Genomic DNA, 17,630 nt, shown 5'->3' on the forward strand with positions numbered 1-17,630 from the left:
GTATTGAAAATGTTTATGGGACTAATATATATCTCTATAGATGAACAATCTCAACCAAAGATGGTTGAGGCCCAACTATTATAAATATTTCTATTACGCTTTCTCACTCAAATGCCCGTTGGGCTTGAAGAGTGGTTAGTTGTTATCTGCACGCCCCCCATCACAGTGTCTTTGGGTTTCCACTTTAAGTTTTTGAGGAGTTTTGAGATTGCTGGGATTTAAGCCGTGACCTTCTTGGCCACACCTGGGCTCGATACCATGATAGATGAACCATCTCAACCAAAACCTTAAGGTGATGGTTGAGGCCCAACTATTATAAATATTCCTATTAATCTCGAATTAGAATTAAGAAAGTTATGTGCGCAACTGCGAGCTCAAGCTCGAGTCGACAGAGATCGAGTGTCTTATAAAATTAAAATAATTCATACGAGTGGTTGATGATATTGCTACATTAATATTTTCTTTGTGTCGATTATTCATTTTCTCTTAATTTTTAAACTAATACTAAGAAAAAAGAAGTGAAGTAGTAACTATTTGATGATAAATAGACTAAATTAAGTGTGAATGATCAAGTTATTCATCAAATATCTTATTAAAATAGAAAAGTAAAAAATTGAGTAATTGAATGAGAGAGACACGTAAAATGTGATAGATAACCAATTGATCAGAATAAAGGGAGTATAATAGTATATACTTACTCCGTTCTAATTAATGTTTTACTCAATCCTATTCAGTCTATGGTTCATTTTCTCTAATATATGTGATGAGTATTATAATGAAAGGGGAAGTATAGCCTGAATAGGAGAAAAAGGATTGTATATCAGATGTACTACATCACATTTAATGACTTTTTGAGTTTTTGCGTATTTTTTTCGAGTACTATAAAGTTTATAAATTACATTTTAGTTTTATGATGTCAAAAATCAAATTTTTTTGAGCTTATATGTAATTTTTTTGAGTTACATGTAATTTTTTGAGATTAAAGTTTAAGTAAATAAACTCAAAAACTTTATAATAAAACTCAAAAAATTTAAATTAAAACTCAAAAACTTTATCTTAATGCTAAAAAATTATACCATCAGATGTATAATCCAGTTACTGCCTGAATAGGAGGGAGTACTTATTTTTGTTTTGAAGTGTGTTAGTCCATTACTATTTATTTTTATTTTTGGTAAGGTTTATACAAGTGGACATGCGTTTTTCTTTTCCAGTCCGTCTTGTTTGTGACGGACATACCTCCGTCACAAGCAATAATATGTGTTTCTTTTTAGCATCTTTAGAGCATTCATAAAGGTGGAGCACTTAACTCTCCAAATGCTCTATCTTCTTCATCAAATGGGGAACCTCACCATTGTACATACCTCCTCATAATATGAGGTTTCATACTTTCATTGTGTTTTAGGGAACACATTAAATAAATAGCAGACTAGAGTATCACTTAATTTTATCACAAGAGACGATCTCTCAATAATGTTATTGAGATACCTCTCACATGGTACTAATTTAATGTATCCTAGTCGGCCTGAGTATTGACATGAAAATTTTGCGTACCCAAAAAAAAAAACATGATGGGATGATGGACCCACAGGATTTATTTTTTCCCCTATTATGTCTCTCACTAAATTTGTGTATATCTTCACAAAAAAAAAAACATTTGTGTATATCCGATTTTATAAGGAAATTGTTGGTTGTAAATTTGTTACACACAAATTGTTATATAAGACTGTCTTATACCATAAAACCAGCCCATAACTCAAAAGCCCAAACAATTAACTTATAACTCACTTTCTTAATCAAATAACCAAAAGCCCCAAAAAATTAGTTAATAGAATTGTAAAAAAAATATTTTATTTTGATAAACTAAAATTTAATATTAATAACTTGTTTATTTAAAGGGTGGTGCTCTTTCATGTACATGAATTACTCAATTATGTACATAATTTCCCACTTTACCCCTTCCATTTCAACATTTCTTTTTCACGAATTTCAAGTCATCTCAATTCTCCTTTTCAACTTTTCCCTCTACGCCCTCAACCACCACAAGGCCCGCAACCCGACTACCACTCATCCCCCACCCGCCACCTAGACCAGTCCCCTCTTCCCTTCCCAATCGTCCTCACTATTGGCCTACTGGCTACTGCTGTACGGATCAACTGAGGCATCACTTTCACCACCTGTACCACCACACACCTACCTATCACAACACCGCTTTCATCTGCCAAATTGATATGTAAATCACTTGATAATACTGTATGAATTATGCAAGCAATTTGAAAATCAATCATTTGTAAATCATTACGGAGTATTATATTAGCTAGAAGAACGATACTGTGTGAATTATGCAAAACAAGAAATGAACCTAAACAAACTAATCAATATGAATGCGATTACTTGATAGTAAGGCATTATTCCATGAGCCACAAATGATTTCCATACAAGTTTTGCATACAAATTTGGCGTCTTTTGACCACAAATAAAATGATCCGGAGTATATCATTGATTAAATTTAATATTTTGAAAACCTAATTTGTGTAAAGTATCCCTAAAATAATTTTGGAACCCTAATTTTTAAATTGGTACAATAAATTGATGCTTACAGAGATTAAAAAGGGAGTTATTACTTAACCAATATTGAATTCGGATGCATAATTGTTGAATTAGCAAAGAATTTGATAAACTTTTGAGAGGAATAAGAAAAGAGAGAGACTCTTGATAAAAGAGTAAAACTTGTACATGAAAGAGCAACTACATAAATATGTTAGTTTTTATCAAATAATGTCATGTTATTAAACTAAAATTAAAATATAAATTAAATTAAATATTATTTTTGGGGCTTTTTTTCTTTTGGGCTAGTTCTATAGTATAGGACGACTATATAAGAGAGTTACTGTTTGTTAAAGTAGTCATCTTTTTTAAGTGCCTATTACGTGATTTTATTGTGTTTAATTTTTGGGGTATTGGGTTGGTTCGCAATGAGGTATTGGTTTGGTTAATTGGGCTTTCTTGTAAGAGGTTGAAAGTCCAGTTGTTGTTTCTTCTGATGGTTAAAATGAAGAAGCCACAGAATGAAAACTTGTCTAGGACCCCAGGGTGATAAAATACGGGAGTATCTTGTACCACAAATTTTTATTTGTGACAGAGTGTATCCGTTTCAAGTTTGTGACAGATTAAATAAATCCATATGGTTAAATAAAGATAAATTATTTGTGATTCTCTAAGTATTCTGATTTTTGTCTAAACTACCCATGTTCGTTGTATTATTTAGGCCTATTCATTTTTTTGGTACATATTTAGGCCTATTCATTAGAGTTGCTCATTTCCATCTTGAGTTAGTCTTACTTAAGACGGACTATTCGGCTTAAGTTTAAGAAGGGTTAAATATCACCCCACATGATTATATAAATCTTTTACATTTTTTAATGCATTTTACTTTTGTCATATCTATACCACATGGATTTATTTGACTCGTTAAAACTTAAGACAAATAGTGACGTCAAATAAGAATTTGTGTTCCATCTTTACTATGCTTTTATTAGTAATCACCTTACTTTATTGGTGAGACCCAATACTCCACCCACGAGTCACGAGACTCACGACATTAATCCTTGCAAAAAAAGTAAATAAACATTTCTAAAGAATTAGAGGGAGTATTGTAATCTCACATTTAAGTAGACTTGGACAATTTGTTGGGTTGGGTGAGCCGGGCTGCTGTGGAGGAGGCCCAAGCGCACACCTTGGGCCAAAGGTGGGCGGGCCATAGCGTGTCAGGATGAGGAAGGCGTGGCTTTGAACCGGCCTGGTGGTTTGTTAATGGCCATAGGCCCATAGCGTGTCAGGATGAGGAAAACCCAAACTTTAACATCATTTTCTTTTAACTTATATTGAATTTTTGGAAAGTCAACCTAAACAATTAAAAAAACCCTGTTTGCCGTGCTTCGAACCTCGTATTCGAACAAATAATACTCCGTATATACACAAAGGGTTACGCTGTTTTGATGTAGCAAGTTTGATTGCAGGATTTAATTAAAAAAACCCTGTTTGCCGTGCTTCATTAACATGGATAATACGGTACTAATCCATAAATTGCACTTGCACTTCTCTGTTTCTTCATTAATGAATGTGATAAATTGATAATCTACTTACTTTCAGTACTCTTTCTGTCTCAGTAATTTGTTTACCCTTTCTATTATTGAATAATACATATTTTCATTAGGATTTAAAGTACTATGATGATTCTCCCTGTTCCCTTGTATCATCCTTCTGGGCTGTGTGCTGTGTGCTGTGGCTTCTTCCACTACTTTTTCCGTTTCAGTCTCAATCATTTGTTTACTTTTATACTCCCTCTGTCCCGGTCATTTGTTGTCCTTTTCCATTTTGTGGTGTCTCAGTCATTTGTTGTCCTTTCTATTTTAAGAATGAAATTGATGAGTAATTTACCAAAGGACAACAAATGACCGGGATGGAGGGAGTATTTATTAAGAGGATTATTTTACGCACTCACATATTAATTGTTCTTAATCTTTCTGGACAGCCACTATTTGTTGATGAATCATTTCGGTGGCCAAATGCTCCGGTTGTCGATTCTGATTCACAATGTATAAAACAAATCCAAAGAACCATAATAATCGATGATGCACCGGGTTTTGTTGAATTAATTAATAACTTACCATCTCAACTCCTCGAACAAATGTTAGATTGGATATGTCGTTTAATATTTCAATGGAATTCTGGCAAATGTGCTACTGCTGTTCTTGACGGTCAAACTAAAATAACTGAGATACCTCGTGCTACTTCTTGGCTGTCGAAAATCGACAATGGTCCTCTGCATTATGCCGCTGGAACAATGGCCTTTAAGATAACCGCTTTACTGCTTCAAAGGGGATTCTCAGCTGATGTTAGAGCTGACTGTGATCATCTTGCTTCTGGGAAGTTAAAAAACGTGCTCCCACTACATGCTGTTATGTCACTGCTGCGGTACTAATATTTATTCTCCCTCGTACTGTATTACTTTAGGTCTACGTTTACATTTTAGTTCTATAATTAGTTAATTCTTGGTTTTCGCAGCTTTGATCTATTGAGGTCTGTCGATCCTGGGGAAGTTTGCTTTGATCTATTGAGGTCTGTCGATCCTGAGGAAGAACTTCCTGCCGTAAAGATTGTAGTTCAACTTTGTGAACCACATGTCTGTTGCTCATCTCAAGAAACTGTTTTAATGTTGATGATTTGATGTTGTCAATTTTGATCATATTTTCTGGTTTTGTGGTAGATGCGATGGTCGTTGGAGACTCTGAGATTAATTGCCCAAAATACGACAGAAGTCAAACGCGAGTTCTTTAACTACTTAAAGGAAGGAAAAACGATTGAGGTTGGTGCTTTGCTATTGGTAGCCAAGTCTCAGATATTATCTCCATCAACCGCTAAAGAAGAAGGCGAATTCAGAAGCATCTTCGAGATACATGATTTTGTCGCCACTAAAAAAAACAATAAGTTGGTTGAGATGGAGGACATGCTAGTGTTACTCGAGATATTTGACAAGATTGGTGACAAACTAGCAATACTTCTACGGCTTGATTTCACGCCAACTTGTGTATGTATCCTCGATCCTTCCTTTGTTTTTCATTGTCATTAATTAGCCTGAATGTGTTGTGATCTCATAGTCGTGTTCGTCTGTCCTAGGAACGCGATTGTTCAGCGCTACTGGCTGGGTCCCTTATTGAGGATGCAGGGTTTGATGTGAAGGCTAAGGATCTTGACCTCTATTATTGCTGGTACAATACTTTAAAGATTACGCTTTTTTTGCTGTTGGAAGTTTCGGGATCAAGATTATAAGTGTGTATTACTCGCGGTTTTTGCAGGACAGAAGATGAGCCTAATATTGTGAAGTTGACTCATGAAGACTACATATATCACACACCCGAGTAACTGTAAGGAACATAAATTGCATTTCTAAGCATTTTGAGTAGGAGTAATAAAAATGGATTGTTATTTAAGTTATTCATGTATTTGTTCAAGAACATGTTGCCGAATTGGATAAAAGAAGCAGCATTGAGGCGTTTAGATGACAAATCTGGCAGCACATCTCGTCTTACTTATCCTTTTCTAGCTGAGGCTCGGCCATATATGAATATTGTGTCAGTGTCACCATCAACACCGGGCTCTGCATTTCCAATGCTAGAATATCACTTGCAGCGCTTCATTAAGATGGATAATACGGTATCTAATCATAATCTATCTACTCTATAAATGTCAATTATTTGTTTTTTTTGAACTGTAAGGAATATGATAATCATACTTTTTTCTCTCCTTTTTCCGTCTTAATCATTTGTTTCCGCTTCAAAGGGGACAAAGTGAGTATTTATTAATAAATATGATAATCGTATATATCTTCACTAGGATTGAAAGTACTATGATGATTCTCCCCGTCCCCATGTATCACCCTTTTGGGCTGTGACTCATTCCGTCTCAGTCATTTGTTTACCTTTTATATATATTGCGAGGTAATTCAATCAAAGGTAAATAAATGAGTGTGACGGCTAGAGTATTTGTTAATGAATACGACAATCGTACATATTTTCACATATTTATTGCTCTTGAACTTTCTGGACAGCCACTATTTATTGATGAAACATATCGGAAAGGTAATATTTCGGGTATCGATTCTAATGATGAATTTAGAAGACGAATCGAAAAACCCATAATACTCGAAGATGTACCGGGTTTTGTTGAATTAATTAACAACTTACCATCTCATCTTCTCTATCAAGAGTTAAATGAGATACGTAGTTTAATTTTTTATTGGGATTCTAGCAAATGTGCTGCTGCTGTTCTTGATGGACAAACTAAAATAACTGAAATACCTCGCGTCACTGCTTGGCTGTCACAAGTCGATAATGGTACTTTGCATCGTGCCGTTGAAAGTCGTGCCTTTAAGATTACCGCTTTACTGCTTCAAAGGGGATTTTCAGCTGATGTTAGAAAAAACGCGCTCCCACTACATTCTCTTATGTCAGGGCTGCGGTACTAATATTTCTTCTCCCTCTTATTACTTTACTTTAGGTCTACATTAACATTTTAATTCTATAATTAATATATTCTTGGTTTTCGCAGCTCTAATCTCTTGATGCTGGGTTTGATGTGAAGCCAAAGTATTTTGATAAGTACTCAGTTTCTCATTCCTGGTTCGATTCTCTAAAGATTCATCTTTTTTTTTTTTTTTTTCTGTTGGAAGAATCGGGATCAAGATTAAAAGTTTGTTACTTGCGATTTTGCAGGTCACTAGGTATGCCGGCTAATGATATTTTGACGACTATTAAAAAATGTGAAGGGAGAACTGATACGCCAGTAAGGAATTCTAATTTGTATGCAACATAATTTGCATTTCTAAGCAAAATATTCCTGCAGTATGTTCGTGTTCATGGGTTGTTTTTCGCGTGTCTTTAATTTCTTTTGTATTTCTCTGATGCCCTTCTTATGCTTCTAATAAAAAGGTAAAAATGGATTTCTTATTTAAGTTATTCTTGTATTTGTTCAAGGACATGTTGCCGAGTTGGATAACAAAAGCAGCATTTAAGCGTTTAGATGACAAGTCTGCCTGCACGTCTCGTCTTACTTATCCATTTCTACCTGAGGCTCAACCATATGTGAATAATGTCTCAGTGTCGCCATTGACACCGGGACCTGCATCTCCAATGCCAGAAAATGTGACGCCGCTACACCATCTCCTGAAGAAGGCTGCTCCTTTTTCAGGAACAATAAAAAAGATGTTTAGGCGCTTATAATTAATTACTCAGGTATTTGGCTTTGTTTGTCGTTTTTACGTTACATTGGAGCTTTCTTTTATGCTTACGAGCATCATATAATACCTGGTGTTGTAGCTTAATGACTTAGGTAAGGCTGACACGCTGATGCGAGAAAAGCTCTGTAACGTTTTGCATCGATTTTCCCTGAATTCACTGAGATGATGGAATTATATTTTACGTCAATTTTTTGATGAATACGGTATTCCAGGATTGCACTCTATCACCAAAAATAATGCTTCCTGAACACTCAAAGAAAGAATCGGTTTTCTGTAGTAATTAGTTATCAATAATTTCGACCTTTTTTTGCTGTGATATTATTAAAGGTTGCTTGTATCCATATTGTACTCGAATACTAGATAATAACATTGAAAGTTCAATATTCTTTGGTTGAGGCCTTATTGCGAGTTCAGTTTGGTGCTATGGTTCATTTTTATCATTCTCCATGTGTAAACACAGGGGCTAAGCGAATACACTCGTCTTTAACAAGAATTTGTGATATTTCGAAACCTGTTTAATCTTAATGAAGTAAAGTGATTATATTCGACATGGTATGGTGGAACTACTTGCATATTGCTTAGTTAGAGAAAGGGAGGACCCAATTGAGAGTAAATTTCTGATTTTCCTTTTTATTTATCACACGCTTTTATTTACGGTTAAGTAATTTTCGAATTTTCTTTTTCTAAAACTTTCTTATTAGACTAATACCTATTGATTATTAGGCCCGATGTTCCTATTGAAGAGTAGTTGAAGGGAGAAACGTTTAAAAAAATTTAATTTAGAGAAATCGTAAAGGGCATCGGGGTGAGAAATCATCTGACACAGGCATACAATTCATATCCATTAGGGATTTTTATCTTTACTTCCGGATCCAATAACAACCATTAGTTACTTCACAAAATCTCATTTGTGACGGCACATATCCGTCACTTTGCAGTGACGGATACCATTTTATTTCACAAATGACTCAAATAGAGGAGAGAGGGAAGCACATGGAGGTGCCCCCACCTTGTCCCCTATTCGTTTTGTGAGTGGCATTACCCGTCACTTGCTCCGACCCGTCTTCAGCAACACTAATTGTAGTTACTTAGGATTGTCATTGGACTTCAGGGGTTTTACTCTTATCCCACCCATAAAGTTGAGGTTCGATTCTCACCCGTGACATAATACGCACATTTTAACCGAAAAAAGAAATATGATTATTTTATGAGAATAATCTAACCTAAGACTTTGCTTCTCGTATTAATCCAACCTAATATTTAAGTTTAACTGAGTAAAACCCAAACTTTAACATCATTTTCTTTTAACTTATACTCCCTCCATTCAACTCCACTTTACATGTATTCCTTTTTCATCCATTCAACTCCACTTTACATGTTTTCCTTTTAGGCCAAGAAAATGACCATGTTATCCTTATTCACACTTCATATTTACAAAAAATTCCATCCATACCCCACACTAATCCATCATAAAATCCCACATTTATATTTTTTTAATATTTTTAACCCTACCATTCTCTTTCCCTATGTACTTTTTATAATTTTTTTAATCCGTCCCTTAATATCCGTGCAAAAAGCATACTTGCGAAGTAGAGTTGAACGGCGGGAGTATTGAATTTTTGGACAGTCAACCAAAACAATTGGTTTCCTGTAGCATAATGACTAATTTACTCAACCCGCTTTGTCTTTTTTGTTTGGTGTAAAAACACAATTCAATTCAATTTACCCCTTTAATCAAAAAAAGGCGGTGGACGATGAATCAATCACTAAGCTCCCACCCACTACCATCAACCACCATACCCGTCTGCCGGATTAGAAGTCCAGGCGGCTCCATTTTCCCGCAAATCTGCAATCAAACTCCGTCAGCACCATTAGAAACTCCTCGAAATCGCCGCCGCATATCACCAGTGTGTGGCTACCGGGGTTTTCATCTTATATTTTAGCCGGTAATGTCGCCGGCGCTGCTAATGATTAATTAAGAATGATTAACTTACGCAGCTTGTTGGTGATGTTGGTGTGGTTGTGTTTTAATGATTAGTACCAAACGCAGGAGGGAGTTGGCAAATGCGGGTTTGAGCTCGAAACGAGCCAAAAGAAATTGCAGCTCACTCACCAACAAATGCCTCAACTTGTTCCTGGTTTCTTGTTACTGTTCACTCTTTTTTTAATTTGAGGTTGGAAAAGTCAACAGAAGAATCTGACTTATAGAAAGAAAGGATTGGCCCAAGCAGATGCACATGAGGAGGAAGAACAAGGGAGGAGATGGACTAGTCACCCGTTGGATAACCGGTAATATCAGGTAAAATATGGGATCAGTTCAATACTTATGTCAAAGTTTGGATTTTACTCAATGGGTTAGATTATTCCCCAATTAATTATCAAAATAGGCGATTTTCCAAAATAGGCGATTTTCCTTTACCCCAATTAATTATCAAAATGGGTCGAGTCTCAAATTAATTGTCGAAAATGGGTCGACGAAGCTAGTGTGAGGGGTCAAGTCGCCATGGCGGGTGGCGACTTGTGTCGAAGTCATATTTGCACAAATAAGGAAGTTTGGAAGAAGAAGGACCATCAGACCAAAACGCCAAGGGGGATGGCGACTTTGAGCTTGGTCGCTGACCGAGACGGCCACTTAATACGAACCTAGCTTCGGGTATGACGTTGACCCATTCTAGGTAATTAATTGAGATTCGACCCTATTTTGGAAAAAAAATTCCATAAAATAAGCATAGGAAATAACCCAAATATTGTACGGAGTAAATCTTGGGATTGTACCTCTTGGCCAAGTCTCAACCCATTAGTTACCTAGGGATGTCACCGGAACGGTAAAAGCGATTACGTATCCGATCACTACTTTGAACCTCGTATTCGAACCAATAATACTCCGTATATACACAAAGGGTTACGCAAAAAAATTATTTATTCTCTCCGTATACATTTAAATACCGCTGTTTTTATGTAGCAAGTTTGATTGCAGGAATTAATTAAAAAACCCTGTTTGCCGTGCTTCATTAACATGGATAATACGGTACTAATCCATAAATTGCACTTCTCTGTTTCTTCATTAATGAATATGATAAATTGATAGTCATTTGTTTACCTTTCTATTATTGAATAGTACATATTTTCATTAGGATTAAAAGTACTATGATGATTCTCCCTAGTCCCTTGTATCATCCTTCTGGGCTGTGTGCTGTGGCTTCTTCCACTACTTTTTCCGTTTCAGTCTCAATCATTTGTTTACTTTTATATTTATTACCAGGATTATTTCACGCACTCACATATTAATTGCTCTTAATCTTTCTGGACAGCCACTATTTGTTGATGAATCATTTCGATGGGCGTATGTCGATTCTGATTCACCATGTATAGAACAAATCGAAGGCACCCTAAGACGCGATGATGTACCGGGTTTTGTTGAATTAATTAATAACTTGCCATCTCAACTCCTCGAACAAAAGTTAGATTGGATACATAGTTTAATTTTTCTGTGGAATTCTGGCAAATGTGCTGCTGCTGTTCTTGACGGACAAACTAAAATAACTGAGATACATCGTGCTACTGCTTGGCTGTCGAAAATCGACAATGGTCCTATGCATTATGCTGCTGGAACAACGGCCTTTAAGATAACCGCTTTACTGCTTCAAAGGGGATTTTCAGCTGATACTAGAGCTGACTGTGATCATCTTGCTTCTGGGAAATTAAAAAACGTGCTCCCACTACATGCTGTTATGTCACGGCTGCGGTACTAATTTTTATTCTCCCTCGTATTACTTTACTTTAGGTCTATATTTACATTTTAGTGAATTTTTTGGTTAATTAGCGGTAATTAGCAAATTAATTAGGTAATTAGCGTTCAAGTGAAACTATTTAGGTTTATAGTGTCCACGTCATCACTTTTTATTTTTTCCCGGACTATCTACAAAGCCGCCAATCTTCTTAGCGGCTTTTTTAATTAATTCTTTGTTTTCGCAGCTTTGATCTATTGAGGTCTGTCAATCCTAAGGAAGAACTTTCCGCTATAACGATTGTTATTCAACTTTGTGAACAACATGTATGTTGCTCATCTCAAGAAACTGTTTTAATGTTGATGATTTGATGTTGTCAATTTTGATCATATTTTCTGGTTTTGTGGTAGATGCGATGGTCGTTGGAGACTCTGAGATTAATTGCCCAAAATACGACAGAAGTCAAACGCGAGTTCTTTAACTACTTAAAGGAAGGAAAAACGATTGAGGTTGGTGCTTTGCTATTGGTAGCCAAGTCTCAGATATTCTCTCCATCAATAACCGCTAAAGGAGAAGGAGAATTCAGAAGCATGTCCGAGATGCTTGATTTTGTCTTAAATACAAAAAACAATAAGTTGGTTGAGATGAAAGAGACCTTAGTATTACTCGAGATATTTAACAAGATTGGTGACAAACTTGCAACACTTCTACGGCTTGATTTCACGCCAACTTGTGTATGTATCCTCCTTCCTTTGTTTTTCATTGTCATTAGCCTGAATGTGTTGTGATCTCATAGTCGTGTTCATCTGTCCTAGCAACGCGATTGTTCAGCGCTACTGGCTGGGTCCCTTATTGAGGATGCAGGGTTTGATGTGAAGGCTAAGTATCTTGACGTCTATTATAGCTGGTACGATACTTTAAAAGATTACGCTTTTTCTGCTGTTGTAAGTTTCGGGATCAAGATTAAAAATGTTTATTACTCGCGGTTTTTGCAGGACAGCAGATGAGCCTAATATTGTGAAGTTGACTCATGAAGACTACATATACAATACTCGTACCCGAGTAACTGTAAGGAACATAAATTGCATTTCTAAGCGTTTTGAGTACGAGTAATAAAAATGGATTGTTATTTAAGTTATTCATTTATTTGTTCAAGGACATGTTGCCGAATTGGATAAAAGAAGCAGCATTGAGGCGTTTAGATGACAAGTCTGGCAGCACTTCTCATCTTACTTACCCATTTCTAGCGGAGGCTCGACCATATATGACACCGGGGTCTGCATTTCCAATGCTTGAATATATGACGCCGCTACACCATCTCCTGAAGAAGATGGATGATACGGTATGTAATCAAAATCTATCTTTTTATCTATCGTACCTATTTTCACTCCTCTTTCCGTCTTAATCATTTGTTACCCCTGTAAAGGGAACAAATGGAGTATTTGTTAATATATTACTCCCTCTGTCCCGGTCATTTGTTGTCCTATTCCATTTTGGGTGTCTCAGTCATTTGTTGTCCTTTCTATTTTAAAAATGAATTTGAAAAGCAATTTGATCATTCACACTCAATTAGTCCACTTGTCATTTAGTAATTGGCCTCTTCCTCTTTCCTTGGTCTTTGTGTCAAAATCAAAGCACAACAGTTAGCCGGACGGAGGGAGTATGATAATCGTACATATCTTCACTAGGATTGAAACTTTGAAAGTACTATGATGATTCTCCCAGTCCCCTTGTATCACCCTTTTTGGCTGTGACTTTTTCAATTCCGTCTCAGTCATTTATTTACCTTTTATATTTATTGCGAGGTAATTCAATCAAAGGTAAATAAATGAGTGGGACGGCTGGAGTATTTGTTAATGAATACGACAAGCGTACATATTTTCACATATTTATTGTTCTTGAACTTTCTGGACAGCCACTATTTATTGATGAAACATATCGGAAAGGTAATATTTCGGGTATCGATTCTGACGATAAATTTAGAAGACAAATCGAAAAACCCATAATACTCGAAGATGTACCGGGTTTTGTTGAATTAATTAACAACTTACCATCTCATCTTCTCTATCAAGAGTTAAATGAGATACGTAGTTTAATTTTTTATTGGGATTCTAGCAAATGTGCTGCTGCTGTTCTTGATGGACAAACTAAAATAACTGAAATACCTCGCGTCACTGCTTGGCTGTCGCAAGTCGATAATGGTACTTTGCATTGTGCCGTTGAAAGTTGTGCCTTTAAGATTACCGCTTTACTGCTTCAAAGGGGATTTTCAGCTGATGTTAGAAAAAACGCGCTCCCACTACATTCTCTTATATCAGGGCTGCGGTACTAATATTTCTTCTCCCTCGTATTACTTTACTTTAGGTCTACATTAACATTTTAATTCTATAATTAATATATTCTTTGTTTTCGCAGCTTTAGTCTCTTGATGTTTGTCAATCCTGAGGAAGAACTTTCCGCCGTTAAGATTGTTGTTCTACTTTTTAACAATCATGTATGTTGCTCATCTAGCTCAAGAAACTGTTTTATTGTTGATGTTGTCAATTTTGATCATATTTTCTGATCTTATGGTAGGTGCTACGGTTGTTGGAGACTCTGAGATTAATTGCCCTAAACACGACAGAAGTCAAGCGTGAGTTCTTTAACTACTTAAACGAAGGGAAAACGGCTGAGGTAGCTGCTTTGCTATTGGTAGCCAAATCTAAGATATTGTCTCCATCAACCTCGAAAGCTGAAGGAGAATTTCAAAGCATCTCCGAGATACATGATTTTGTCTACCAAAATAAGCTGGTTGAGATGGAGACGACACTAGAATTACTCGAGATATTTGACAAGATTGGTGATAAGCTTACAACACTTCTACGGCTTGATTTCACGCCAACTTGTGTATGTACATTGTATCCCCCGCTTTCTTTTTCATTGTCGTTAGTTGAATGGTGTTAATCTTGTACTGACATTCGACGTGTTCCTTTGCTCCAGATACACGATTGTTCAGAGCTAGTGGCTGGGTCCCTTATTGCGGATGCTGGGTTTGATGTGAAGCCAAAGTATTTTGATAAGTACTCAGTTTCTCATTCCTGGTTCGATTCTCTAAAGATTCATCTTTTTTTTTTTTTTTTTTCTGTTGGAAGAATCGGGATCAAGATTAAAAGTTTGTTACTTGCGATTTTGCAGGTCACTAGGTATGCCGGCTAATGATATTTTGACGACTATTAAAAAATGTGAAGGGAGAACTGATACGCCAGTAAGGAATTCTAATTTGTATGCAACATAATTTGCATTTCTAAGCAAAATATTCCTGCAGTATGTTCGTGTTCATGGGTTGTTTTTCGCGTGTCTTTAATTTCTTTTGTATTTCTCTGATGCCCTTCTTATGCTTCTAATAAAAAGGTAAAAATGGATTTCTTATTTAAGTTATTCTTGTATTTGTTCAAGGACATGTTGCCGAGTTGGATAACAAAAGCAGCATTCAGGCGTTTAGATGACGAGTCTGCCTGCACGTCTCGTCTTACTTATCCATTTCTACCTGAGGCTCGACCATATGTGAATAATGTCTCAGTGTCGCCATTGACACTGGGACCTCCATCTCTAATGCCAGAAAATGTGACGCCGCTACACCATCTCCTGAAGAAGGCTGCTCCTTTTTCAGGAACAATAAAAAAGATGTTTAGGCGCTTATAATTAATTACTGAGGTATTTGTCTTTGTTTGTCGCTTTTACGTAATGTAAATTGTATGTTTATGGATCCAATTTAAATTGCCTGTTCAAAATAGTGAAAAGTTGCATTCAGTCTAAGTTTGAGTCAGTTAATGCTAGAGCGAGGTAAGGCTGACATGTTGATGCGATAAAAGCTCTGTAACATTTTGGCATCAATTTGCCTTGAATTTGATGGGATTATGCTGTACGCCTGTATGACTATTTTTTGATGAATACGGTGTTTCTGCAGTGCGCTTGGAGCTTGATAAATGCTTATTAGAATGCTCGAGCTGCAATTAATTACTTAAACATTAGTTTTATTTTTCATTGTTAATCGTTTGTTTCTCAAATTATCAGGTGATGATCGAGCTGAATAGCAACAGTAAGCAAGTAGATACAGGTGAATTGGTTTTCTGTAGTAATGGAGTAGTTATCAAGTTCGATGTTTTTTGCTGTAATATTATTAAAGGTTGCTTTTGTTCGTATTGTACTCGATAATAATGTTTAATGTTCGATCTTTGGTTGAGGACTAATTGCTAGTTCAGTTTGGTGATACGGTTGTCATTTTTATCATTCTCCATCTGCAAACATAACATAAGACTGAGGGGTTGGTCTATACTCGGATAAAACCGTGCCCCATTCCTTGAACTTCCTCTGCCTCGTTCTGTCTCGTTCCGTAGTCTTGTTAAATTCCTTCTACATAAACCATTCCTTTTATGATTTCTGAAACAGTTTTGGACTCGTATGGATCTACTTAAAAAGAAGTTTGGTACGAGTATGGATCTACTTAAAAATCTATGTTTGTCACAATCTCAGTTAATTTTGATTTTGGTACTCGATGTCATGAATTGTTGTTCTTAAATTATGGATAAGGCGTTTTAATATCGGAAAAAATTATTATTGGTCTTTATTATTTCAGTAGGCCCAGAAATAAACCAAGCTCGAGTCAATCCAAACATTATACTCGTGTAAATCAGAAAGATACTGGAGTAGGAGACCAAAAATCAGTAAAAAAATAAAAATAAAAAATGTCAGAAGTGGGATTTGAACCCACGCCCTCTCACGAAGACCAGAACTTGAGTCTGGCGCCTTAGACCACTCGGCCATCCTGACACTGTTGTGCAAGCAGACTTTAAAATATAAATAATCCTGTCTATTGTAGGCCCAATAGCATAGGGTCAATCATTCATTATAAAGTGGGTTGGCCCAATGACGTAAGGCAACATATTGTGCTCTGGGCCTAGTTCCCCCTTGATAGGCTAATCAACCGCTTCCTCTTCCAAGCTCCGAGGAAACATCGCAAATTATATCCGACAAGAAAAACATTACCATTTTTTGAATAAGTAGTGACCACTTTTTACAATGAGCGTTTTTTTTAAAGTGATAACTACTTAGCCAAAAAAATACGGAAAGATCATTTTACAAGAGAATTACTAAGTAAACACAATAAAAATAGTAGAAATCACAGTTGTTATGCGCAACTGGGTCATCCGGGACTTTAGCCAGAGACCTCGCCTGTGAAGTAAATCATTGCACCTACGTTCCAATCAATTTGGGGAGAATCCATAAATTTCTTTTCGGGAGCGATCCATCCTTCCCGAACTTGTATCAGTAATAATATTACCATAATACCATCCAGAATTTGAACCCATGATCTATTCTTGTGCTTAATTTTTGATGTTGGGTTGGTTTACAACGTGATTTGGTTTGGTTTGGTTATTGGGCTTTCTTGTAAGGTTGAAGGTCCAGTTGTTAGGCTTTACTTTTGGCCCAGCCTTGTCCATTAGTTACTTAAGAGTTAGGGATGTTGTTGGGACGGTGAAAGCGGTTACTCTGTAGTATTCACTTTAGACCGAACGAATAATGTTAGAATATATAAATTTATTATGGGATTCCAACTCAGTTTAACCTTATAAAACCAATTATATGACTTTAATTATTAATTTAAGTTTTTAGTTGAGCTGATTTATTTACATGCTATCAGAACCAGAGTGATTGAAAAGTCACAAGTTCAAATTTTCGGAGCTCCTCATAAGTGGAATTTGAGCACACGATGATTGTCTCACAAATATGAAAAGAAATTTAATAACATTATTTTAACCGATTGCAAAACATCACAAGTTTATAACGCATCACATATAAGAATTTGTGAATGCTCAAATGCTTTCCGACCTCTATTGACTTGGTTTATATTGTCAAAATCCTCTCAAAATGTTTAAATGCTTTGACCTTGCTTTGACTTGTAAAGTAAGATGCACATTTTCAATACCATCTCAGATATAGTTAGTCTTGCTGAAGACGGGTCGGAGCAAGTGAGTAAGTGACGGATAATGTCACTCACAAAACGGATAAGGGGGACAAGGTGGGGGCACCCCCATGTGCTTCCCTCTTTCCTCTATTTGGGTCATTTG

At 36.2% G+C, this 17,630-nt stretch overlaps 2 protein-coding genes, 1 long non-coding RNA gene and 1 other non-coding gene across 6 annotated transcripts; 3 read left to right on the top strand and 1 right to left on the bottom strand.

Annotated features, from left to right (window-relative positions):
* Positions 1-4,520: 4,520 nt before the first annotated feature.
* LOC141644311 (uncharacterized) lies at positions 4,521-6,521 on the top strand. The gene is made up of 6 exons (XM_074453808.1): positions 4,521-4,974; positions 5,065-5,182; positions 5,267-5,587; positions 5,677-5,768; positions 5,856-5,924; positions 6,013-6,521. Exons 1-5 carry the CDS (start codon positions 4,688-4,690, stop codon positions 5,920-5,922), a joined length of 885 nt encoding a protein of 294 aa, XP_074309909.1. The 5' UTR covers positions 4,521-4,687; the 3' UTR covers positions 5,923-5,924; positions 6,013-6,521.
* Positions 6,522-6,912: 391 nt separating this feature from the next.
* On the top strand, positions 6,913-7,786 carry LOC141644313 (uncharacterized). 2 transcript variants are annotated; one of them, XR_012543995.1, is made up of 4 exons: positions 6,913-7,017; positions 7,108-7,178; positions 7,272-7,341; positions 7,533-7,786. It is a non-coding gene; the product is annotated as an uncharacterized LOC141644313 (long non-coding RNA). The 2 variants fall into 2 exon arrangements; XR_012543994.1 differs by lacking the exon at positions 7,533-7,786 and having other exon boundaries at positions 7,272-7,526.
* Positions 7,787-9,446: 1,660 nt separating this feature from the next.
* LOC141644307 (uncharacterized) lies at positions 9,447-15,752 on the top strand. 2 transcript variants are annotated; one of them, XM_074453802.1, is made up of 16 exons: positions 9,447-9,741; positions 9,846-10,094; positions 10,773-10,823; positions 11,107-11,540; positions 11,771-11,849; positions 11,934-12,257; positions 12,339-12,430; positions 12,519-12,591; positions 12,680-12,865; positions 13,439-13,848; positions 13,939-14,017; positions 14,098-14,409; positions 14,503-14,603; positions 14,698-14,767; positions 14,959-15,216; positions 15,577-15,752. In XM_074453802.1, the coding sequence occupies exons 3-15, from the start codon at positions 10,812-10,814 to the stop codon at positions 15,202-15,204; spliced, it is 2,418 nt and encodes an 805-aa protein (XP_074309903.1). In that variant the 5' UTR covers positions 9,447-9,741; positions 9,846-10,094; positions 10,773-10,811; the 3' UTR covers positions 15,205-15,216; positions 15,577-15,752. The 2 variants fall into 2 exon arrangements, with proteins under 2 accessions (XP_074309903.1, XP_074309902.1); XM_074453801.1 differs by having other exon boundaries at positions 9,447-10,094.
* Positions 15,753-16,248: 496 nt separating this feature from the next.
* On the bottom strand, positions 16,249-16,332 carry TRNAL-CAA (transfer RNA leucine (anticodon CAA)). The gene has a single exon. It is a non-coding gene; the product is annotated as a tRNA-Leu (tRNA).
* Positions 16,333-17,630: the final 1,298 nt, after the last annotated feature.

This window comes from Silene latifolia, chromosome 2 (genome assembly GCF_048544455.1).
Source record: "Silene latifolia isolate original U9 population chromosome 2, ASM4854445v1, whole genome shotgun sequence".
Taxonomy (NCBI): Eukaryota; Viridiplantae; Streptophyta; class Magnoliopsida; order Caryophyllales; family Caryophyllaceae; genus Silene; species Silene latifolia.

Coding starts and splice junctions, on each gene's coding strand:
- LOC141644311 (XM_074453808.1), top strand. CDS start 4,688: ATGTTAGATTGGATATGTCGTTTAATATTTCAATGGAATTCTGGCAAA. Junction 4,975..5,064: donor GCTGTTATGTCACTGCTGCG/GTACTAATATTT, acceptor TGGTTTTCGCAG/CTTTGATCTATTGAGGTCTG. Junction 5,769..5,855: donor CTTGACCTCTATTATTGCTG/GTACAATACTTT, acceptor CGGTTTTTGCAG/GACAGAAGATGAGCCTAATA.
- LOC141644307 (XM_074453801.1), top strand. Junction 12,592..12,679: donor ATACTCGTACCCGAGTAACT/GTAAGGAACATA, acceptor TATTTGTTCAAG/GACATGTTGCCGAATTGGAT. Junction 13,849..13,938: donor TCTCTTATATCAGGGCTGCG/GTACTAATATTT, acceptor TTGTTTTCGCAG/CTTTAGTCTCTTGATGTTTG.